Source organism: Melanaphis sacchari, unplaced genomic scaffold (assembly GCF_002803265.2).
Source record: "Melanaphis sacchari strain LSU unplaced genomic scaffold, SCAv2.0 Contig93_pilon_pilon, whole genome shotgun sequence".
Lineage (NCBI taxonomy): Eukaryota > Metazoa > Arthropoda > Insecta > Hemiptera > Aphididae > Melanaphis > Melanaphis sacchari.
Genome location: NW_020271665.1, coordinates 1,009,071 through 1,035,871, shown reverse-complemented (window position 1 = coordinate 1,035,871; position 26,801 = coordinate 1,009,071). Strand labels below are relative to the sequence as shown.

At 31.0% G+C, this 26,801-nt stretch overlaps 1 protein-coding gene across 1 annotated transcript; it reads right to left on the bottom strand.

The window, feature by feature from the left end:
* Positions 1-26,498, bottom strand: LOC112603019. The gene is made up of 10 exons (XM_025351423.1): positions 26,361-26,498; positions 2,336-3,240; positions 2,042-2,246; positions 1,838-1,968; positions 1,637-1,777; positions 1,193-1,474; positions 937-1,111; positions 700-855; positions 306-564; positions 1-242 (listed from the first exon to the last, which is right to left on the bottom strand). Exons 2-10 carry the CDS (start codon positions 3,221-3,223, stop codon positions 77-79), a joined length of 2,403 nt encoding a protein of 800 aa, XP_025207208.1. The 5' UTR covers positions 3,224-3,240; positions 26,361-26,498; the 3' UTR covers positions 1-76.
* Positions 26,499-26,801: the final 303 nt, after the last annotated feature.

Sequence of the window (26,801 nt, the reverse complement as noted above, 5' to 3'; positions counted from 1 at the left end):
AATAATATTAATGTAATATTTATACATAAAAAAAAAATAAAACACACATGTATAGTGCAAAAATTAAAATTAGTCATCACATAATTCCATTTAAAGCTTTTGGTGAGCTTGGGTTTAGTTCCTGCATAGGTACTATTGGTGGCCGTTTATAACTTGATTCATCATTGTCATGTATCAATGGGGACTGCGAGGAATACTGCTTGCTATTACCATTGACACCATTTGTGTATTTGATTTCATGTCTAAAAAAATAATATTAAAAATTAAACCAAATTTGTATGAAACGTACAATTGAATATATTTACCTCTCCGAGTGTACAGATTGTTCTTTGCCATTTGTCTGAACAAGAGTGATGACTTTTAATAACTTGGTGACCGTATTGTCTAAGTCAATCACTTGGTCTAAGAGATCAGCATCTGGTGCTCGGAAGTCCTCTAAAAATTCAAAGTCAAAATTTCCAGTGCTAGTATTGTTCATGCTCAACTCCAATTGTTGTCTGGCGACTATGGCCTCCGACAGATTATTCAAGGATTCACTTTCGGCCGATTGTAAATCACTACAATCTAAAATCAAAGGATAAATAATTGCTAATGATTAAACATAAATTCTCATCTTAGTATTAACTACCTAATAAAATAAATACAAAATATTTTTTGATTAGTTTATTTTAAAAGATAATTAACAAAACATATGTATACCGTCTAAGGAATCAGTTTGTGATAATAGGTCACCAGTTGATACGTTTCGTTTATTAATAATTGGAGAATTTGTTCTCTGTAGTTCTTTCATAGATTCTGACGTTTGTAGACGTTTGATAGGAGAATTAATAGGAGATTCTTGTAAATTTGTGCTTGCTAAACAACAATTATTAATTAGGTATACAATTAGAGATAAGAAAATAAAGTTATGTATAAATGATTAGGAACAATATTTACCTGCAAGGTTTTTATCAAATTTCCCTTTATGCCAGTTGGTTGGTGCTGATTTAATAGCAGAGACAATAGCAGACATAAGGCTTTTTGAGTCAGACTTATTTGATGAGCCATTAAGTTGTTCAGAATCACTGCTGCTGTCTCCATTTGTGTATGCTTCATTGAAGTATACTTCATCCTACGAATAAAAATGTTCAGGTTTCAAATAAATATTTAAATGACAATTGGTTAACACTCAATAAATACAATAAGTACATACTTCAATATCAACTTCTGAAATGGAATAAGATTTGATGAGTCTATCCAATAATGCATCGAGACGACTACCTAATCCAGATAGACCCACAACAGCACTGGATGCAGTTGCTTCTTGTTGTTGTAACAATTCACGACTTTTATTTTCCATCACACGCATTTTTGTTTGTAGTGACAAATTCTCTTGTCTTCGTTGTTCAGATATTCGTACTAAATGTGTACATTGCTCCATAATTTTAGAAGCCTCTTTTTCTTTAACAACCAATTGTTCTTTATAATCCTTAACCTATAATGAAAACCGTTAATAAGATTACAAACTTAAAAACTATTTTATTGTACACATTATGGTCATAATTTTGAAAATTTTTATGTTTTCGTTAATAATATGCATAATATAATCGATTAGTACTTGTTTATAGTAATAAATCATAACATATGAAAAACATACTTCTTTTTCTAATTCCTTAATTGTATCTGATAGCATAGTCTTCTCAGCTTGCAAAAAATCTTGAATTTCTGAGGATTCCATTTCAGAAGCTTGATTGGCTTGCAAAAGTGATTTTTGAGCTGCATAGCTTTTTTCCAAATCCTATAATAGAAGTAAATACCAAAATGTAAAATAAATATTTTAATTTATTTTGTAACTTACTTTATGTAAAGAAGTACAAAGAGTTTTAAGGTGGTTGAGTTCTTTTTGCTGGTCATTGATCATTGAGGAAGTGGTTGTCACTTGATTTTCTAATATTTCTAAAATATTTGAAGGTGATGGATCCAAACAATCTAAAACAATAATATATATAATACAAACGCTTAGTATTTATTTTTTAAGACATAAAAAATACACAAATATTACCATTAATTTGAAAAATGTTGCATAGTCGCAGACTATAGGCATCAATTTGTCTACACGTGTCTAAATCTTCATGATTCAGCCGTTCTTGTAAATTTTTAAGGCACTCTTGTTGTTCATTGAATTTTTTTGTTTTACAGTCTAATTGTTCAGTCTTTTCCTTTAGCTCAGTCTCAAGTGCATTGATCCTTTTTTCCACTAAATCGACCTAGACAGTGATAAATACGTAAAATAAATTAGAAAACGTTTACAGAGAACGATAATTGGTTCACATGCACGGGAATAGAAATAACCAACCTGTACTTCAGCGTCATTAGTTTCAACCCTGTTTTCAATCGCAGGCAATAAACTGCCCGATAGCACTTTGGTGATGTCTTCGCCAGTCAGGCAGGTCTGCGAGCACACCTCGTGGTATATCTTCGTCCTGGCGGCCACCGGCGGCGGCCTGGTGGCTTTCGGAAGTACTGATTTCGCCGGCGATGTGGTACCGGAAATAATACCATTACCACCACTACTACCTGCACCACCACTGTTTAGGTGGGCGAGGGCACCCTGTTCGATGTGTTTTCTCCTCAGACTTGCCGCCCGGTTCAGACTGGGTTCTCTGGGCGTCGTAGGGACGACCGTGGTAGTACCGGCTGGTGTGACTGAGTTTACAGCGAGATTTTCTTTGGACTTTCTCCTCCGCCTGGGCAACGTGGCGTACCTGTCCAACGATTTGACCATGTCGTATGTGTTAACCAACTTCTTGACTGTCGACACTTTGGACTGTTTGGCTGCTGCATTCAGGTCGGTTTTCTTCGGTGGTTCAGCTCTGGGTGGGCTGTTTCTGGCCGTCTCGAAATGAAACGACGATGACATGCTGTTCGGTAACTTGCACGGCTGCCGATCAGCAGACCTACGCCAAGTCGGCGTGGACGGCCTGCTGTAGCCGATGGTGGTTGGGTAACAAGGTAACGAGGAAGGACCACCGGTTTCCGTCGGACTGAACGGGCCCAGCGGGCTCTTGCACGGGTCGTAACAGCCCGACGCCAGGCTTGAGTCGCATGACACTGCCGGCGTCACATCTACGCCACTGTCGCTACCACAACCACCCGTGGCTTCTTCGACGTTCAAGTTTAACGGGACCTTGACTGGTATTTCATCGATTACGGCGGCGGCGGAGGCAGCGATCTCGCCGTCCATGATCGAAATTGGAAATTCTAAAAACGGTAAAAGAAAAATGTATTATTATTGATGTTATTATATATTACGAAGACAGAGTACGCCGTTTGATCGTAAATCACAAATATGGTTTATATTATTACGATTAAATACGCGCGGGAGACGCGAGCGTCCGGACAACGTTTCCGGCACGCGTACGCCACGCGTCGCAGTGGCATACTATTGCTTTATAATATAATATTATAATGCGTTCTGTAATTTACCAGTCGTATGTGTGTACGCGTGTGTGTGTCGAACAGCTGACAAGTAAGTATAGGTTCGCGGTCGCGAGGAGGAGCGATATCACCGCCACCACCCTGTTGAATAGGGGAGTTGCCAAGGCAACTCGTAGTCTTCGTGCCCTTGGGCATTGCTCGACAACGTGATATTTCACGTTCGTAGTCACGCGGTAGCTAGACTATAATATGCAATATACATATAAGGGGTATACGTGAATGTAAGTACGCCAGTAAGCGTATGTCGCAGGGGTGTTTTGTGCGCAGCGTTCTGTTATGACGGCGCGATGAGTTTGGCGGGAAATCCACATACACCCCTCTAGGAGGGTAGTAGCAGCGGTATAGGTCGCAAGCTACTGCTGCTGCAGACCCGACCGCGTGTTATGTTTTATGAGTATTTTAACAACGATACAAATCGTCGCGAGAAATCACCATGCCTTGGACAATGTAATATAATAAGAGCCTCCCGAGTTATACGTTTATATTTGGTATGTTGTTTTGTTTTCAATTTCAACGCGCCCCGGAGAACGAATGGGTTGTATATATTAGAATAAATTGTACTATTATCATACGCCATGGGCACACCGGCAAGAGGTTGCCTCCAGACAAGGTTGCAGCGATTCGTTCATTATCATTGTTATAGTATTTTTAAATGGCGTGATCGCGTTTATTCGCAAACGGACCAATTGTTTTGATCGTCTGTGGAAAGAGAGAGTTTAGCGATTGTTTTACAAACTCTATAATAGGTTTTAAAAACACATCTACCTGCTGTCCGAGGTCAAATCGGATGTGATGTAAAACCAATTTAAATAAATTAAACGAGTTTTTAAATAGTAGTTTTGCTTTACGAGAAATACTAAAATATATAATTGTGCGTATTCCATAATTTCTTCATTTTTATAATATACCTAACTGATTTAATGATAAATTAAAAAAAAAAAAAAAAAACATTACGATTTTAGTATTGACGGAGTTTTATATAAATGGCTTAAAAATGCCAATGAAAAAAAGATCAATAACTAATAAAACGAATAATAATAATAAAAAATATATAAAAGTTTCGACGGTAATAAACAAAAAACTATAACTACGTTTACGATAAATGGACGCTTTCGTCTATAAGTGTTTATTCGAATTTATTTGGAAAAAAACTATGTGAATAAAAAAATCTAACCTCGAAACAAAAATATATTTGGTTCAAAGAGGACTGCGAGTATACCCACCTTTCAAATTTCTCAATTTCAGTGATTCATTATACAATAATCGATTTTAAATAATATTTTGAAAATAATAACGTGAAGTAATCATGTATACAAGTAGTTTGTAGGTAGGTGTGGACCGTTAGTGTGTCAAAAGTATGTATAATACAATAATAATAATAATTATAATCATTTTTTTTTTTTATTATTATTATTATTATTATTTATTATAATTAAATGTTTCAGTATATTGATCATGCTATTATACGTTTGTATATTACAGTTAATTACAGTTTAATGAATTTCGGTTTAATCATAATCATAAATAATAATAAAATAAACTTTGGCTCCGAATGTGGTTCTGTCAGGCAGAGAAATGTAATACGACAGTGAGATGTGAGGTCTCCGTCAGTGTAATATAGGTACAGATCACATTAGTTAGGACTATATTATTTTTATTATACTCAACACCATATTGGAAAATGTACGAACACACAACGCGTTCGATAATAATTCGTTCAATAATAGTGTATACACATATATTATTTATTATTTTAATACAATATAAAAACGGAGCTTCGACGCACGCTACAACACACTTTTGTCGTAGATTTTATTTATTTTTCTGGCTTCACACGATACGACCTATGAGCAATAAAAACTAGAGATATCGGTTTCTTTTTGCACACACGTATAAGGCAAAGGTGTTGGTAGGAGAAACTAGGTGGTATAATGTACTGTACAGTGATTTATAATTTCTAGTGATATAGTCACGACTCACGATATAACGTGAGATATGGACCTATATGAGCGGAATTAATTTCGATTTTTATTTTTTATTTGCCACGAGAAAAGAACGAATACCCATCGCCGTTATAATAGCGTCACAATATTGATGTTTAAATAGCCGATAAATCTTTATAATTTAGTATAGTGACTGCTCACTGTAAAATACGTTTCGTATAAACAACGTGTGATTTATTGCAACCCATACAATATATCTATATAGGTAGGTACACTGCATAAAACTTGAACATCATTGCTTGTATTGTATTATGATTACACACCCCCAAACAAACCTCCGCAAAGACGATAAAAATAAAGAAACACGTTGTTTATATATTATACGCGTATAATACATAATCGTGTTATTTTTCAGAATCCAAAAACGGGTATCGAGGAAACGCGTGTATAAGGTATATAATATACATTTATCATAAATTTACTTAAATATATATATAAGCGGTATGTATTACGCGGTAGGTATATATAAATAAATTTGGCACGTGAATAACCGATCTCTGCCAATATAAGGGAATTGATATACCTATACTACAGCGGGCCGGAGTCGCGTGTCCGATGCTAATCTTGACACCGCGGTGGGTGAAGTTGATGGTCCAGACGACCGCACATGTGTCGTCACGATTATATTATATTATGATTGTTTTATTTCCGGTATACTATATGCTTAGTTTTGCTACATATGAGAAGGCGTGAATTATCGAAAGAAATGCAAAAAAATCAAATGAAAAATGTTTAAACCAAAGTGGAAGGCACGGTAGATGGAATAATTTTCACCATATTCACATAATAATACTACCGAAAGATAGAACCTACACATGTATATCGATTAAAAGCTAAATAAATTAATACGAAATATTATATAATAGGATACTTCAGATTGTGTGCACAGCAGAATTTCACACTATTCCTTTCTTCCGCAAGTATCAATAAAGTATGATAAATACACACAAGTGTCGGTTTTGTCTTCGTATTTTTCTATACAAGTGTATCATCGTGTTATTGACTATAGCTTTTTATTCTATAGTAATATATTTGAAATTAAATACTACAATATTTAAGGGTCGTAATAATTTAATAATTTATATGTATTCGTGTTTCTTTAAAGTCTAAGATAGTTTCTAAATTTTATATCTATGTAATGTAAATATCTTAAAAATTGAATTAGTATTTAATATTAAAAATTCAATATTTATTAAATAATATTGAAATTAAACTATCTTAATCTAAGTGAAAGTAAAGCATTTTTTTATTTAAAAATATAAAACACCAATGTTAAATTTTATGTAAGCTAAATAGTTTTACTCTCAAATAAATTCATTTCCGTTTAACGAATTTTAATTATTCATGATATATTTCTATTTTAATATTCGCTGATGCCAAAGTTACTAATTATAGTGAATTAACATTTTCAGCGTAACATTTTCCCTTAACAAAGACTTTCATTTAAAAATACTATAATACATGCGTTTTTTGGTGTTTATATAGTTAAAATATGCAATAGATAATATGAAGAAATCTAAAATCATTTGTATCAATATATACAGTAAATTCGTGGACATCACAAACCGAATTTGTAAAATGACGCTGTAATAAAAACATAATCGAACATAAAAATTCTAGTCCAAAAACGTAAATCTCATATTTATAAATGTATACGAGTATAATATAGGTAGTCAGATTTATAGGATTCGCTGATATGGGTTTAACAATATATTATTTTATACGAGAAAAGTTACACGGTGATGCATTGTATATAAATCACATATAGTTTACATCCTTTGTAAAGACAAGCATAAATCTATTAAGGGCTTGAGGCGGAAAGATCTAGCGCTTTGTGGCTCAAATTCCAAAGACAATAATATTATAAAAGTGTACGAGACATCATACATTATATGATTATACATTTGGAGGAACTCAGATGTCTGCAGTGTATTATACGCCAAAAAAACACCCCGCACACACACACACACACACATTAGAAGTGACCGCATATTATACACGCATTGATCATCATCATCATTATCGAACAGACATTATATTGCAATTTGTCATGTGATTGTCAGTCGCCGTAAACACTCGGTATTCCATTCCCCGCGAGCGCCACCTACCGATCGGCAGACGTACATTTATAGCGTTCGCCAATAACGCTAATGAACCGTAAACAAACCGTAAGGAGTAGGTAGGCGATACTATATATAGGTGTACACACACGTACACCACAAACGCACTCCACCGCACATGGTATTTTTTTATTTTTTTGTCCCGTATAAAAGTTTACTCGCCAACACGCGCAGCAGTTCGTCCAACTCTCGACCCGTTTTCACGATATTGTATGCGTAGTATCTACCTACCTATCGTTATAATATCGCAATAACTCACTTAAACTGTATTATTATTATTATTGTGTACGACGAGAACGAACGGGACGAGAAAATTGGCGAGAAAAACAACCGCGTTAGTGAGTTTATTATAAGGCAGAAAAGAAAACGCACCTAATGCGTTCCGATATGCGTCGGTCGTGTACAATAGTTAAACGCCGTGGCCTTATAGCCAGATACGTGTCGTAACTATATACACGTAAACGGAATAACTAGACCGGAAAAAGTAAACTTTCAAAAATCAATAACATACATTACCTATGCGTTTACAACTGCTATACACATCACTTCTCTCCAACCGGTGGCGTTTTTAAGGGGCATTGGATGTATCGCAACCCCCTTCCCCACCTCACAAATCGCGCGGATTTGGTGTTTTTTAGGGTATTTGTTAATATCGTGAAAAAATTGTCAAATTAGCATTAAATAAAATAAATATTGATATTATGGCAAGGGTTTTGATTTTAATGTAAAAATACGTTTTTTATACAGTGAATTTATGAATTTATTTGTGTGAGTAATGGTGTAATACTAGTTCGTTTCAAAAAATTTGTAATAAAATAACTCATAACTATTTAATTTTGTTGATAAACTTATATATTAATGTATTTAATGTATTTATAAAGTATAATAAATACATAGGTAATAAACTTATTATTAATTTAAAAAAAAAAAATCAAGATGATAATCAATACGTAGCGTTAAGATGAAGCGCTCTATATTAAGAGTTATATAAAAAAATTGTACCTGTCTTCCCTCCTACCTACCAAATATCAGATTTATTATTGAGACCCATGATGTGAATGTACTGTACACGTTTGAATTTTTTTTACGCTCTAAGACCACGCGATCGTTGCAATCCATAAGAATTTTAAACGCGAATTGCACGAATTAATCGTTCTCATCTTTCGTCAGTCGTCGTTCAACACAATAATAATATATTATTATAACATTATTTATTGTTATAAGATAAATTTTTGTTTTTTAAACATCGGAACACTTCCAACACTTTTAAATTGCGGCACTTAAACGTTACGATGCTTATACATGTATATATAGTATATGTATAGATGGGGGTAACGACCTATTATCCACGAACCAGATCCGCCTACGGTTTTTCATTTAGATTTAGAACGTGTGAGCAATATATATGATGTACTCCGTGGGCTACATAACCGTTGTATGTATGGGACGTCGTCGATGAATGGTTTATAGTTTTTAACAGGGTAGAAGACAGTAGACGACAGTTTGGCTGGTGGGCAACGCATAATCATTATTATTATTTCATGATATAATGTACGTTTATTCCAGTGGCTTTCATAACATTTTTCATTGCCGATAGCGAAATTTATTTTAGATAGAATTAAAGAATTCAAATTATAAATCACTGTTTACCATGAAATATCATCATAATACATAGCTATACACTGTATAATATTATATTAAACGATGGCGGATTAAAATATGAAACAAAATTACTTTTTATATTTTCATATACCAACGAATTAGTTTTGTTTAATTTTCCGCGAACAAAACCAACGATAAAATAAGTATATAGATATAAGGGTAGGTAGGTACATTATAATATTATCATGCGATTATGGTTTTTTTTTTTTTTTATTATTATCGTATTTTTTGTTGGCCGCAAATTAAATGCTAAAAATATTCATTAAGTTCATGACTTTCCTTGCTTTGACATTCCAAAATTTGACCAATGACCCTCATGGGAGCTTAATGTATATGTAAAAAAATTACTACAATGGAATCGGATAAACTACTACATTTGTATACACACATACACATCATATGACTGAAATTCATTTGGGACCGTATATTACGTCAAATCATTTCTTTTTACATATTACTATAGTGTGTATCATCAATAAAACTGTTAGTGCGTGTCCGGAGCAGCGCAGCTCATTTTGCGGGTGTATGTTAGGTTGTTTTTCTTTCTTTTTTTAAATGTCTAGAGCTTTTCGATAGTGATCAACATAAAAAACCCCGATGCGAGTTATACTTCCAATAAAAGTTCGGATAAAAAAAAATAAACGCCGTAGTTTAAATTAAAACGAACTATAAACAGCACATTTTTTCCTTCAGTTTATAAACAACGTCATTGCTAACGGTGTTACGATATATAAAAAAAATCACAGAGTCCTCCAATACCTATACATAGTATACATATATTATAAGGCTGTATTATATAGCGCACGGAGGAGGTTTATTGCAGATCAGTGTCTTTTAATAATGCCGCCAATAATTTAAATTTTGGTCATGCATTTTTAAAACAGTTATTACTAAAATTGCACGGCCGTAACGACTGTTTTTTTGATATTAATTAAAACCCAAGACCATACTATTATGATATAGGCACACCAACGCAGAGAATGAAAATTAAAAATAAATCAAAGAAAGTATAACATGCTATATAAAATTCGATTTTTTTTTTTTTTAATATAGATATTTTTTACTAGGTCGACAATACAGTACTAAATATATTATATTGGTAAAGTTAATTTTTATTTATTTTTTTTTTTTTATCGTAGACGTGAAATATACGTGACAAATATGAAGCATTAAGAAGAAAAACTATTGAAATGGCTATTTGTTTATTTATTTTTTTTTTTTTTTGGTCGTAACAAAAATTATTATAATTTATATCCCTGCTGCAGTAAACAGCTGTGCGTCACATGTAATGAAAAAAAACGCATACGCCGACGTTCGCATCAGCGACATACTCTCAATAATATTATGGCCGATGGATGTGACCAACCGAATTATACACAAGTAATATGTAGACGAAGTTTTATTAAAATTACAATGTATACACACGGGTACACTGCACCACAGGGACGTGGTATGTTTAATACATGTTTTTAATTAAAATAAACGGGATTTTTATACTTTACAACCAAGTTATAAGCGTATAGATACATATAAAATATGATATAATGTGTGTAAAATTAGGTTTTTGTATTGATGCATGCAATACGATTAGAATATACATATACCTTATATAAGTATATTATTACATTAATATGCTCATTGTGTCCACTGTCCAGTGTCTAACTATCGCTGCGGTCGCACCAATGGCATTGTATTAAATTATAAACTGCTGTCGATATTACACAATTATTATTCAAAATTAACGATTTAATATTTTCTTTGCCTATACACTGAACAATTGCATATAGATTTTAGAGTAAGTCGACAGCAGGGTCACATTATAAAGTATAGTGTTTCGTCGATATTAAATCAGTTAAATATTTTTTCGTTATTTCATAACGACTGATTGCTATTAAACAACAAGTATTACACAAAATATATTATATTATATTGTACCATTCAGTATTTATCATGGGTTGTTTAGATAATACACGCCCGTTTTATTAGTAAAGTCAACAACGGATTCGCGTTAATATAATATTACCTATTAGTAGCTGTAGCTGCACAATGTAATATAATATATTATATTATACATAGCGGCAGGTCCGCACTCCTCATAAATTATTACGTATGTATAGAAACTCGTTGAAACTTTCTCGACGCGCGTTTCCTTAAAAGGGTGGAATAAAATAATAAAAAAACATGAATCTTAAAACGATTCCGCTCTAACTGCGCACACAATGTAAACGTATACTGTCACACAGCCACTGACCCACACAAACACGCGTCGAACTGAATCATGTCTTGTGATTAGACGTCGACGTCAGATCCGGATTATATACAGAGCACAAATCACATCACCGCTGCAGCTGACTGTAGTTAATTTTCTATACTATGGACACAGTGGCATTCCAATACAGAACGCGATGCCAAGTGTAATATACTCACAAATGTGGGTGAACACGTATCGGCGACATATATTACAGCGTGTCTATACGTGTAATATGTACTCAGTGTGAATGTTACAACGCCTCATGACTAATCTCCACTGCCCACCGCGTGAATAACGAGCATGAGTATAATGCGGTGGTAAAGTAATAGATCGTATATAAATAATAATATTGAATATTGTATACGCATGTGTAACATGATGGAGGTCACTGGCTGAATATGATAAGATTACAACGAAAGCCGAGAGAGTTGATGAGTAAACAGTCATTCAGAAAATTATTTACACGTATAATATTATATTAAAAATATAGTTTACAATTTACATCAATATTACGGTATTATACGTAATATAACATACACGGTGATCTAGCGATTTAACGAATTAAACAGCAATTTTAATGCGAGCAAGTCAATATATATACCGCGAAGTCACCGGAAGTACAAACTTGACATAATATTATGACCACCACGTTTAACATTATAATACATAAATGTAGTATTGAATAATGGCTGTTAATGATGGTAAAATATTTCGATATGCTACTGGTTGATAATTGATATTATTATTATTATTATAACGTTTACGAAATATTATTATTATTATAATCTATGTGTGAAACTGACCGAAAATTATTAGATGCCTGGCGGTGATTTGATGGTGCAACATCGCTACAATACAACTATACGGATATTACACAATAATTTACTGCTGGTTTGTGTGTCTTGTGGTGGTCGTTATCGAATTTATTTCGACCCCTCAGCAAGTAAGTAAAATGGCCTCGACGCGTGACGGTACGAAAGTTTTTGAGAGAAAAAGAGAGACGAATCCAAAAGGTCGTTTGGTGAACGATGGGTCGCGGGCGGGGGAAGAAGCATCGTCGACAAAAACTCATGACAGTCGTCGTCGTGTAGTCCCTACAGAGATTCGCTTTTGCTTTTTTTTTTTTTGTCGTAATTTCAAGGTCGGCTACCTGACCTACCAATTTTTTAAGGAAACTCGTAACGTCGCTAAATGTAATAAATAATAATATAATACCGTCGCGATAATGTGATCCTGTTAATCAAAGGCTTAAGTAACCAGCAAAGTACCAACATCTACCCGTTTGTTCTATCCGTGACGTATACTACAGCTGCGTGTAAAACCACAACTGTTATAATATTATATATACACGTCTATTACAGTGAGAATAAAAAATTCCAGAGATTTAGGCGTGATTATGAGCGTGAGAGAGTGGAAAAACTAACGTTTTGCCCTGAGTCACCGACACTTGCGCTCGCACCGGCGTTTGTGAACTAAAATTGTAATATTGTTATCTTCTCACGACGAGATTTTTTTTTCTCATAATATACAGTGTCACGTGTCTACGCAGGGATCTATCTACACCACAGGATGTTATACCGCGAGGATTTATTGCTGTCCAAATGATTGGGAAATAATGGTATATACAAATGATCTCCAATATTCTGAATTTTTGTGTGATACCATGTTAATATAATAATTATTATTATATAAGCACAGTACGCTGTTTCAGCAAGATAAGCTACAGTCGGCAAAATAAAAAGACGGTGCTTACTAATAACCATTTACCACAAAGTATGATTATAATAATCGCGGCGGATGGTACAGAATATAGATAAATATACGGACGTACGGAACAGTGTAACTGGTTTGTTAGCTAGTTTTCCTTGGGACGAACTTGCTTTTGACGATTGTGGCTCACGAATACAACGTTCCCGTATTACAATAACAAACGCAGAGGAAGCATGCACCCGATATTTTATCAATAATATTTTACCTGTATTATATCAGTAATCATAATCGTTAAAAGTAGTTATCGGAAGTTATTATCAACATTATACCGCGGACGTTAGACCGCGATTATAAATATTACGTATAGACGTATAGTTAGTTAATAGTTTATCGTATCCTTTTAATTTTTTTTATCATTTGTACTTAACGGCGATCGAATATTATTACTGCAAATCATCAGAAATTCCAAAAAAAATTTTTTCTCTAAGATAGTTGTAACGCACTTCTCTCATTTTTTTTTTAACAAAGTGGCTGTAGATACTTATACTTAATTCTATCCAGAAAAAGAGTAGTTGGAAGCTGTTCCCGCTACACGAACCGGTCTTGGGAACAGGATTGTTGGATTGATACAAAAAAAAAGTTTTCTAAGTTTTATTTTACAAGTCCTAGAAACTAACACAATCGGATACGAAATAACAATGTATAAAAGGTTTATTTAAATGATTGAAATTTTAATAAATAATAATATAATATAATAACATACTATCACTTGAGTAGCGAAGTACAAGTTGAGACAATTGATTTATCTGTAAGGTAGGGAGAAGATTGCTAACGAATAGTCTCCATTCTTGATTAAAAACTGCCAATAATATATTTTATGTTCTTACTCAACATTTCTGTGATATGTCAACCTAAACAAAATGACAAGTCAGTAATCTGTGAATCGTTACATAATTTAATAATTTGATTTTGGACAGTTTTTAATTTAGAAACCTAATGTGCGTACACAGATTAAGACAACTGCAAAACGTCTCTTTGTCCATTGTAGCGCCATCCTACGCGTCGCGCCTAATTAAAAAAGTCTACAGCGTTCCGGACGCGATAGTCTCGACAACAATATAGTTTTGTTTCTGGATATGATTTTCCGACAGCGATAATGGTCTGGTAATGGCGTAATGTGTTAATCACAAAAACCGATATCCAATGATGATTATTTTATTTTTCATAGAACGTTCGAAATATTAATCAAATTTTATACTTGATATAAAATTAAAAAATATAAGTTAATTATAAACGTGTTGTTTCAAGTCACTCACATTTCCGAGAAAACCAGATAAAAGCATAATACAAGAAAATTCAATATATTTTATCGTTGATATTTGTTTTTTTCACTATGTGCAAAGGTCATTGATAATAATTTATGTAATGTTTGATACTTCTATGTAGAGTATGACGACAATGAAATATTTATAATTAGTGATGCCTATAATTGTGTATAGATAAATGTAGATCATTGATGACATGGTGCTATTGTAAGAATTTCGCATTATATATTATTAGTGGTGAGTGACCAACACAACATAACTGTAAAACACTACGTCCTGTATTGTTGAACATATAGCTTATTAAGATTGTAAATCTTATATAATTTAAATAGACAACAAAACTAATTTAGTTATGACGATATGAATTTTAAAAACCTTGTTTTGAAAAGAGAAGGCCAATTAATAATGAATGCAATTATAGTTTACAATATTGTAAAGAATATAATGAATAATGTTTTCTCATAAATTATTATTTCATTATAAATATAGGTATACAAGGAATACGTATAATGAGAAATGATTTGAATAAAATTATTAATATTTCATGTTTATAGGATTTTCATACAAATATTTTATCACAGAGAGAGAATATAATAATAAAAAATTTCTTGATGAACGCTTTAATACAGGAGTAAATAAGATTTCAATTTAATTATAGGTATACTCTCGTAAATTAATACATGATTTAAAATGGGGTACAATTCGTCCGTACTTAATGTGAAGTATATACCTAAATTAAACAAGACAATTAAGATTTCATATTAGTTGTACTATATTGTCTCTTGAATATAGTTATTAAAAAAAAATAGCTTATAGGTTAACCTGGGCTAATTATTATTGATTCAATAAACTTCTTTAATGGTTGTGGGATAGAGGTATACATATTGTATTATAGGTACTCGATTATCTATGTATATATTTAAAATAAGTATTGTAAACATTTGAAAAAACTTATCAATCTTTTTAGAAAACAGCGTGTTTTCAGGTCACAGCTAGTGTATCTATTGAATAATGTTATTTGTTTTGTTCACCGTTTTTTGAAATATTGGATGTTTGTTTAACGTATGTGGTATACCTGGTTTAACTATAACAATTATTTACTACTTACAAGTAAAATCTAAAATTATCGAAATGACGGAAATCCTCTCGCCAAACAATTCCTAATACTGACTCACAATCGCCGTAACACAACCATATTAATTATGTCGTACAACACCTACCTGACCTACCCGATATTAATGTAATAGATATCAACGTTAATTCGTGTTCCTCTGATCTATGTTTCCGTTTTGTTCTATTGGATGTCGACTGTGAGTTAACAGTTTACTGCGCAGAATAGGAAAGAAAATTATTTTTTGGAATATGCCCAAATACTTGGATTGGGAGTGGGAGTGGAAATTTGATGAGCTATTCTTTCCGCGACGTAGGACTAATTATCTTTGTAATTGTGTCTTTTTGGTGGGTTGATAAAATGACGACAAAAATGCATTATTCTTTTCTTTATCCATTTACACAACACACAGTATAAGTTACTCTGCTGACAGACATGGCCGAGCGACGTATTCATTATAAGACATCAAACGACCCGTCGTGTCGAATATTATACGTACGGCAATGTTAAAAAAAAAATTCAACACAAAAATGTAATGTACAGAACTATGAGTATATTTTTAAAATCCGAATATGAATAAATTTATATTTTTATAGGATTTAATTTTGCACAACTTAGCGCTCTTACTAAAATATATTAAATTTAATAGTATACCTAAGTATAATATACATTACATTATTTATATAAGATAACAACAAACTAAGCTGTTTGGTAATTCGCAAATATTATTTAGGTAATTATTAAGGCTTGTTTTCAAAGATAAGTAGATAGGTACCTAAAGTGCGTAACTATACCAATACTGCATTGTTAAAACCGTTATTTACTTTATTTCTTAATATAACAACGCACATTATAGATAGGTAGCTTGAAATAATGTTAGGCACATTAGTTTAAACAATTTTCAATATATTAATACAAAATGTTCGCAGGAATATTGAATAGGTAGGCCCATTATTTACAAATAATATACAAAATTTTAAGTAAATTAGGGTGCTGGTGAAAACGATAAGTGCATGCAACTATTCTTTGCATATTGCATACCAATGCGACTGATAATACGTAATACTTGTATCAAGCCATTAACCTAACGATCCATAGTCCAATGAAATTATCGCTAATGGAGCATATAATGTTTATTGTTATCTACAAACCATTGGAAAATAGACTAACAAAACATTTATCTCGTTAAAATATTATTATGAATTAAACATTTAAACTGAAATTTAAAAAAAAAAAAAGTATTGTTTGTAAGAAACAAATACAAATTTTAAAACAGAATAAACGTAATTTTAAGTTTAGGTAGGTAAAAGAAAAATAACTCATATGAATGTAAAGGTGAGAACTGTTTTACAATGAAAAATTAATGTACACATTACACAGTATAACATATTATGTGTTTACATACGAAAATAATTAATTTATGAATGAATTCAATAATAATATATGATGAATTGCATATATAGATATAGATCAAAAAGTATTATTTTTGAGTATTCAATTGTTAAAAAAAAAATAAGTAGGTACTCACACGTTACATCCATAACGTTATATACAATTTTGTATTACATTTTATAAGTTTTTAGTATTTTAAATTAAATAAAAGATACCAAATAATTTAACACGAAGTTTTCTGAAATCCAGAGAAAGATAGCGTGAGGTAAAGTACAGCGGAAGGAAATAAAGGTGACTAACTTCGAATATAAGTATAAAAATATGAGTAAAAATATATACTTTGGCATTAGGTACATATAATAAAACGAAAAAGCCAGCTTATAAGTTATTTTTTCACTACATTAAATTCATTTGAATAAATTGCAAATGTAAGAATTTTAGCTACGAGTATATACCTGTAATGTATATATATTATATATTATATATTATATATATATATACCTACATATTTAGTATTAATAACAAAATTTTCATAATTTATAAATGACGATAATAATAATACAAATTCATAAACATTGAAATACAATATAATATTTATTAAATCACAATAATCTAAAAGTAATATGCTTTTTTTTATTTAATCTTTGGACATAAAAATAATATTTAATTGGTGAGTATATACATAATTAGTAGTGAAAATTGCTAAATTTTAAAAATTATCCGTTGAAAAGTGAGACAATCTAATATATAGTAATACGTGATATTGTTTCAAAAACTATAAAAAAATAACATCATGTATTGTATAAACGATTTTATTGTACATTATGTGCGATAAATTATCAAATAAATCTTAAAACGCTTAAACACTTATAGTATTGTTAATTATGATATGGTAATAAGTCAAACAACGTCAAAAAGAGTAAAAATAAAATACAACTTTAAAACTATTATTAATCCCATTAATACAAGTTATAACGCTATATAAGGTATAAACCATGGAATTACCAATCACTAAGTTTCACATTAAATCGTGTAACGTAAATTACTTAAAATATTTATAATGAATAGGGTTATATGGTATTTAAATCACATCTTATTACATCGTAATTTTCCAAGTAAATTATTTATGTACTTATTAAACAAATAGGTATTTATATATTAGAAACAGTTATCTCGAATAAGTGAATGGTAGTAATAATAAATAATACCTAAGTAAATTAACAATTATTTTTAGCTTAATTTTTACTAAATCAGTGTTTAATCAAATTCATGGAATAGGTTTGTACTTAACTAATCAATATTTTAAATAAATTATAAAATAATGATAATTTAGTTTAATGATTTCAATAATTTCCAGCTATATAGGTACACCATACATGTATCTAAAGACATGATAATATGATTTCTTAAAATTAAAGTATAAAGTTTCATGTAAAGTTGACAAACTGCAGCAGTTACTTATATCAAGGTTACAAATGTAATACGTTGAATGAAAAAAGTAACCGTCAGACATTTGACGCCCGAACTTGAATACCATGTACATTAGGGTCATCTTTATAACTGAAGTTTTCAAGAAAATGTCATGAAAAGGGCACTATGGTTGGTAATAAATCATTACCTTAGTACCTACCTTAGTATGTGGGTCGATATACTCAAAATATAATCAACCCAACAATATTTTGTAATTTTTCATTTTAAATTTGAATAGTTCATTTACATCACCAACTATTGATTATATAAATGACTTACTAGAAGGAATCAACCTAACGAACAACATTAGAAAGATAAAAACCATTGGCCTCCACCAATAATATGTGAAAGTCAGGAGGTACAGCATACTAATAACATATTTAAGCACAGAATATAGCTTTTTGTATTTTTACTTAATCTTATGCTAATTTTCTTGTCCCTTAGAATTTAGGTAACAATCTATATAATCATACAAAAAAATATTTACGAGAGAAACTTCGGTATTTACTCGAAATTAACTAACAAAAATGTTAACATGAAAACTAGATAAATACTGTATTTTACTAAATAGTTTAAAATATTAAGTCTATAGAATATATTACGTGAACAGTGAATAACATCATATTGAAACATTCAAATTTTAAAAATACACGTATAAATAATTTTATATTATACAATACATTGTATCTATTATTGTTTAAATAATTTTTAAAGTATTAGTCAAAAATTATATTGTATTATACACTATTCATATTTGCATTTTATTCAGTCTACAAGTAAATGAATTGAAAGAAAATAAATGTATAAATCTTAGTTTAATGACAGAAATAAATGTTTAGGCATTTGTATTATCGTTTCTATAACACGTCATTTACTTTGAAACGGGTTTTCGATTATCCGCATTTCATATAATCTTATAATCTCTGTTCATTACGTCTAGTGTCTGCAATCCCCTTTTTTATAAACGGTCACATAAAGTTCTTCTGTTAAACGTAGAGATTATAAGTTTGAATGAGCGTTAATACAAAAGACACACTTTAAATCAATCAGCTTTACAAAAGTATGATGAACAGACACTTTAAATGATATTTTAAAACTACAAGCGCTATAAGAAATAAAAAAAATGCTCGGCATGAATATATTTAAAATGTGTTAATTTCATGGTTAGTCATTAGTTATATAACGACTTAAAATTATTAAGTGTAGTGTGTAATCCTTGGTAAAATAAACAAAAACAGAAACATATTTTAGACGAAACAAGTGGAAAATTTTCGACTTCATTTTAAACATGTATAATTGTATAAACAAACATAAAATTATTAAGATATAGGATTACCGAAAGTTAGCATTAAATTACTTTGATTTTTAAACATAGAAGGAGCAATAGTTTTAATCAACTTGTTAATAATAATAATAATAATAATAATAATGTATTTGATTTTGGTAATTTACATTCGGACCATTAAACATTGTGTGCCAAGCAAAAAGCAAATACCTAAATAAGTTTATGAGTTGTGTAGGGAAACTGTTCGGAACCGGTTCAGGGGTTGGCATCACTGAACTGTATTTCCTGTGCTGCTGATGCCCGCAGATCAACAGCAAATAATAATAATAATAAAATATAAATTACTATTCATCGTCGACATCAGTTTAACAAACAAGGGGATACCCCTTGCAACGTTGCATTTTGTGCACACAAATGGCAGATATATTATTACAACCGAAAATAAAATCCGGGCATGTATTAAAAACAAAATAAATACATCATTCTCTAACCATATTTTGTGTAGGATATCGATTCTAAAAATGCTTGACTATCATTTATTAGTTATTGAACACCGATTTGTACATTAGTACCTATATAATTTCAAAATTCTGATGAGTTATTTGACATTAAACTTTCAATGAAAAATCAATTCCATACTGCAGTTAACTAAACACGTTTCACGATAAGGTAGGAAAGTGTCAACCACAGTTTGCACACACGCACATACATAGATTTTTGATACAAAACTTTTTACTTAAAATTTCAAAAAACAAGTGTCATTTAAACAGGTTGATTCAAAAACAAAGTTTGGATATTTTTTATACGTGGCTGTAAACAAAATATTAATAAATAAATAAAATGTGAGCTTATCAACAATTTAACAGGTAACTTCAGAGTAGTACGTTCCCTACCTACAGAAAACATAGGAACATGAAAAACTGGTGCCAAACACGTAGTACGGAGAGGAAACAGTCAATTATTATGACCGTCCTTGGGGCTTTATGGATAATTAACCACTGTGTGCGCGCGCCTGTAAACCTATCAGGCAATCATCAAATAAAATAATAATTAATAACAATACATTATAAATTAGGAAATGTTAACTTGCATGACAAGACAGGAAAAAAAAACATTTGTCGTATGGGAAACACATGGGCAACTACCGAATAATAAACACAGGGTGAGTGATAATTAAACTACATAATTTTTCAATGTCTTTTTTAACAGATTATTTAATTATTAATTATAACCAAAAGCAGTGTTACTGTAGGACATTTTGTCAGAAGTTATTTTGGAAATGTTTATAATGTATAAAAATATCAATCTATATCAGTGAATAATAATAATTTAAAACATAATATAGATACTTAATGTCAAAAACTAAGTAAACAATTTATCTACTATTAATCATGCAATTTAATTATCTATTCTATTGTTACTTGAACATGCCTATTGAGATGCAATGGTATAGCGAGATATTATCACACATATTATTGGGTACTTCAAAACTACAAAATGTTTTCACTAGGAACAGCGGCTAAAACGTTTTAAAATCAAACTATATTTTTAGTTTAAGAAATGTTGTATAGTTAGTAAACATTTTACTTGTTTTTTTTTTTGTAATTCATTTTATAATACGTTGCAATTGCATAACGTAAAATAAGATGATTGGTATTCGATTTGTATACAACGATTAAGAGGAAAAAGTGCAATTGCATAATTTTGTAATTGGTTGGTCATTGCTGATGGGGAAATTCGAAAACGGGATAATTGACAATATTCTCTTTTAAGAGTAAATCAAGTTTTTAATTTATTTATAAATTGCAATTTCGTGTAAATGAAAATAAATTAATATTTGATAACGACTGAATTGATAATTACATACAAATTGTAAGTAATGCGAAATAACTAGATATATCAATCAATAAATCATATAGATATTTGCTGCAATATTTTCAATGTCAATGCTGCAATATCATTTTTTTATTATTCAATGATTGAATATTGTAACTAATATTAATAATTAATAATTTTTATAATCTATTCTAAGTTATGTATTTATTACAATGATTGAATGATAATAAATTAATAACTTAAGATTTAAGCCATTCAATTTTTGCTTCGAGATAAATTATGTTAGTACAATTGTTTACATTTTAAATAACAGTGTATCACTATTTAGATGATGAGTATGTTATTATTACATAATATACATGGAGATTATAAATTAGATAAGACGTTTCACATTTATTGAACATATTTAATAATTTGAACACTATTAATGACATAATAAGTGTTATTGATTGCATAAAACCCTTTTAAGTTTTAATTTTAAAATCATTATTTTGTCTTTACTAATTTAATGGTTAATAATTAAGTACTCAATTAATTATTAACTGTGTGAAATAACGTGGAATATTTTTATTTTATTTTTAAAACAATGTCTTAAACATTAAGATTTTAATTTTTACTCAATGATATTTGAATACCGATAATATAATTTGATGTATGACTAAAATCGATTTTAAGTTTATTTTATTGAATGTATCTACCTTAAAATATTATGGTTATACTGATATCAGAAAGTGACAAAAGTAGCACATCCTTGACCTAAACTAACATGTTATTTTTTATTCCTAAAGATCGTCCTTCAATTATTTTACATATATTACAGCTTTAAACAATTTAAAAGCAGAATAGCTTTAGATCTCATAATCCCATTGTACATAATAATATTATCTTTTGGGAGACATCCAAAGTAGGAACATTAACTTAAATTTTACATAGGAAAAGACAAGAACAGAACAAATTAATAGTAATTCAAATACTAATAATACCTAGTATTATTACTATTATTTATGAGAAAATAAAAAATGTACACATACTAAGATAACTAAAATAATTTTAAGTTACGAAATGTATAGATTTTTTTGATTGGAATATTGTTAAGTAATTGGATATATTGTTTACAATGTTTACATATTATATTCAAATGATAAAATATGTTCATATAATCATAAAAACAAATGTAAAACTCTTCCTTTGTTTATTTAAATTTTGTTGGCATGAATAAATAAAATGATTTAAAATGTTTAAGGTTTAGTTTGAAAGCATTATTTTATTCGGTAAAAAAATTGGGATGTAAAAAGGATTAAACAAATATATAGGTATCAACTCATGAGTACTGATGTGATTCTTTCAAATTATGAATTAATTATTTTTTTTTTTAGTTAACATGAAAACTATTCATTTTTTTTTTATTCTTTATGCACAATAGGCATTTAGACATGTAGTCTATGTTTTTAAAATGAGAGATAAATTTAATTTAAAATTCTCAGAGATTATGTTCTAAAAACGTTTAAAATTATTAAAAAATATGTAAATTTTAGGAAATTAATAAATCAATGATGTCACCCTGATATATACTATAAATATTTGGAATATTCTTTGTCAATAATATGGATATTATTTTAAATTTCAATACAATAATTTGGAGAGTCTATTATACGCCAGTCTATATCTTGTTTAAGATATTTTCTATTTTTTTTATGATCACTAAATAATAGTTTTCACAAATTTTTGCTAAAAAAAATAAACAAAATATGTAATATACTTTATTCTCAAATCATTAGAACCGACCTATAGGTAAAAATAGTTATGGTTTTTGTTTTCAAATTATTAGGGATGGTGAAAAAATAATATTGGAATATAAAATCAAAAGTTACCTATGTAAGATATTATTTTAACATTATCAAATTATATCTACCTAATAAGTAGATACTAAGACTACTGGCATAATATCATATTATACAGTCGAATGGTGTAAATATGTTTATAGTACCTACCTATTTAGTTTATATAACTTAAAATTAGCCCAAATATTTTGAAAATATAATTTTGTATAATAGATAAAAATATACGTGAAGAATTGCTAAAGTTTCTTAAAGTAATGTTTTTTTGAATTAAAATTCAAATATTTTAGTTTAAATATTCAATTTTAATAATATATTAATTTTAATGATGCATATACAAATTTGCGCTTATAATTTCTATATTTATAAATAGGTAGAAGAATTTGTAAGAAACCTTCTATTAGATTTTCAAGTTTATTTAAAGTACATATTACAAATTGTATTAACATATTATTATAGGTAAGTGGTAGAAAAAAATTCTAAGATGTCAATGTCTATAAATAGTTTAAAACTAGATATGGTCTTTATATTTTTAAGTATAATTGAGAACAGAAAATAATATGTAACTTTAGACTTTAATGAAAGTAAAAAGTTTCAAGTTTTTAGATGCTATTTATAATTTTAAATTATATTTAATTAAATGAATTTTATCAAAATTGGTTTTGCGCAAATATTCCCGTTAGCCATATTTTTTTTTTTACTTTTGACCTCTTCAAAGCATATCAACTTGATCAAATTTGTTACCAGAAACTAACCCAAAAGTTTTTATTGCTCCAAAAGGAAATGGTCACAAAAAAAAAAAACATCACTTTAAAACTAATGTAGCTATATAAGTAATAAATATTACCTGACAACGTCCACTCGTAATTTGATATAAATACACGCATTAATAATCAGCAATTTATTATATTTTTGAATTTTTCTAATCTATCAACAACTTCACAACTTTACAAAAAAAAATAAACGAAAAAGACCAACTAAACTAACCAGGGGGAAATGAACAAACTGTATTAAGATAATCAATTGTATACTTAAGATTTGTTTTCATATAACGTTTGAAATCTAAAATATTGACATGATATAAATTAAAATTGTTTATAATGGTTTTATATTTAGCACATTTTTACTGAAAATAACTCATTTCCATATTAAACTCTACTAATTACTACCTAATAATTTAGTTTTATTTTGTTTCTTGAATTATTGAGGCAATATTTCATAATCTTATCAATAAACAAATTAGTCTTTCCTGTTATTTACAATATTAATATACATGATTATCCCTAACAAACGTATAACTGCAATTGTTTATATAAATACCTATAATAATATATTATTTGAATCTATTACGTAAAATTTACTAAAAACGTAAATAACGTTATCATATTATAATTAACTTTTAAATTTTCAGAAGAGACTAATAATTCTGTTTTAATTCTCTCCAACTTTGTTCAGTACATAAAATATTTAGACGGAAAACGATAAAATATAATATACTAATATAGACTAATAATTGGCTTTCCAGTTGTGTAGGTTTTTATATTGGGAACTGGTGTTTGGAATAGAAACAGAAGACACAGAGAGGTCATTGGCTACACACAACGGACGTAAATATTTATTACGGGTATATTCTCGACGCCCGCCCGAGCAGCTGCAGCCGCCGGACGCGAACGTACTATAATATTATAGCCGTTGGATTAAAAAATCATTTTTCGTTATAATTCATATAATATCTTTGTTCTGCGCGTAGACATCATCCAAAACGAAGAAGACACGAAGACGATGTTCTTCCCTTGAAACACGGACTATCGTGCACACGGTACTTTGTTTGGGCGCCGTTCGCAGTGGTAGTTATATACTATTATCAGCGGTCGGAGCCGACCGATTCGACCGTAAAATGTGTTTTCGATTTACTCGGGAGGGTACTGTACGACTAACACATGCGAGGATTCCGTCGGCAGGTAGCAAAAAAAAAAAAATACGACTGCGACCGCATTGTTATTTTAACATTACACAGCGGCTGGTGTGCGACGTATATCGGACGCACGTTGCACACGGTTATCGTGTAATACAATAATAGGTACCACGACCTCTGCCCCGTCCAGAGACCCATTGTACAACCCCAGCGATATACGCACACACACTCGCGTACACAATATTCGGTAGAATGAAAAATACTATTTGATAAGGGTCGCCGGTTCCCGTTGAATGGACGACGTAAAACGCGTCAGCGAGATGTTTTCTCGAGATTGTTGCTGGTGGCAAGGGATTGGTGAACGCGGCGGTGTCCGACGACGACAACGAGGAGGATGGTGATGATAATAATAATAATAACAACAACAATACTATATTGTACTATGTCTATACTATGCTGTTATTATTATTTTTCTTGTTGCTCGCACGACCACTACGCCGCGGACGGAGGAATCGGAAATCCGTCCGCGAATCGGTTTCAGTGCGGATCGGTCTGAACTCTGAAGCCACCGCGCCGACGATAACCGCCGCCGCCGTGTAAGATGTGCGGGCGTACTACAGCAATAAAAACGTCGTCGTGTTTTTCCCAAAAGGGCATTCTATCGCAAGCAAATAATAATAATAATAATAATAATACTAACGCGGAGCATAACGATAACAATCAATGGGGAGGGGGGGGGGGGTCGGTTATCGCCCAAATGGACACTTATCGTTTGGCCGGCGGAACACGGCGTGAAAGTCGAACGCCCGGGATTTTCCTATTATTCGCACCGCGTCATTGTGTAACCCACCGAACGGTATCGCGTTTTCCCTCCGTTTTCGACCGAACCGGTCCGCAGGGGACCGTTACATTCGTCCCGAACGCGATTGTTTTTTCTAAATTTTATATTGTAGAGCAGTACTGACCTTAGGCAAAGACGATGGCGTTTGCGCGCTGTGTCCGAACGGAAGAATGCGCGACAATGCGAAGCGCGAACGCGTCGAACACAAACCGGCGGCACGTAATCCAACAATGGCCGCGAACCAGACACTACCGACGCGATGGTTACGCACAGACTGCGTCGGACAGAGGCCTCGCCGGGTATCAACACGCTGCCGCCGTCGCCGTTTCCTCCTCCAGTTCGCCGCCGCCTGAACGCAGACGTATTATTATTATTATTATTATTATTACGCCGACGTATTATTATTATTATTATTATTATTACTATTATTGTTGCCGTTTGGAAGGGGATCGGTGAAGAGGAGTGACTGGTGTTGGCTACGCGCGCGGGTGTGTGTGTGTGTGTGTGTGTGAGTAGCGTGCGCCGCGTAACGTTATGACGTGTACGACATCGCCCAAGCGTGGTA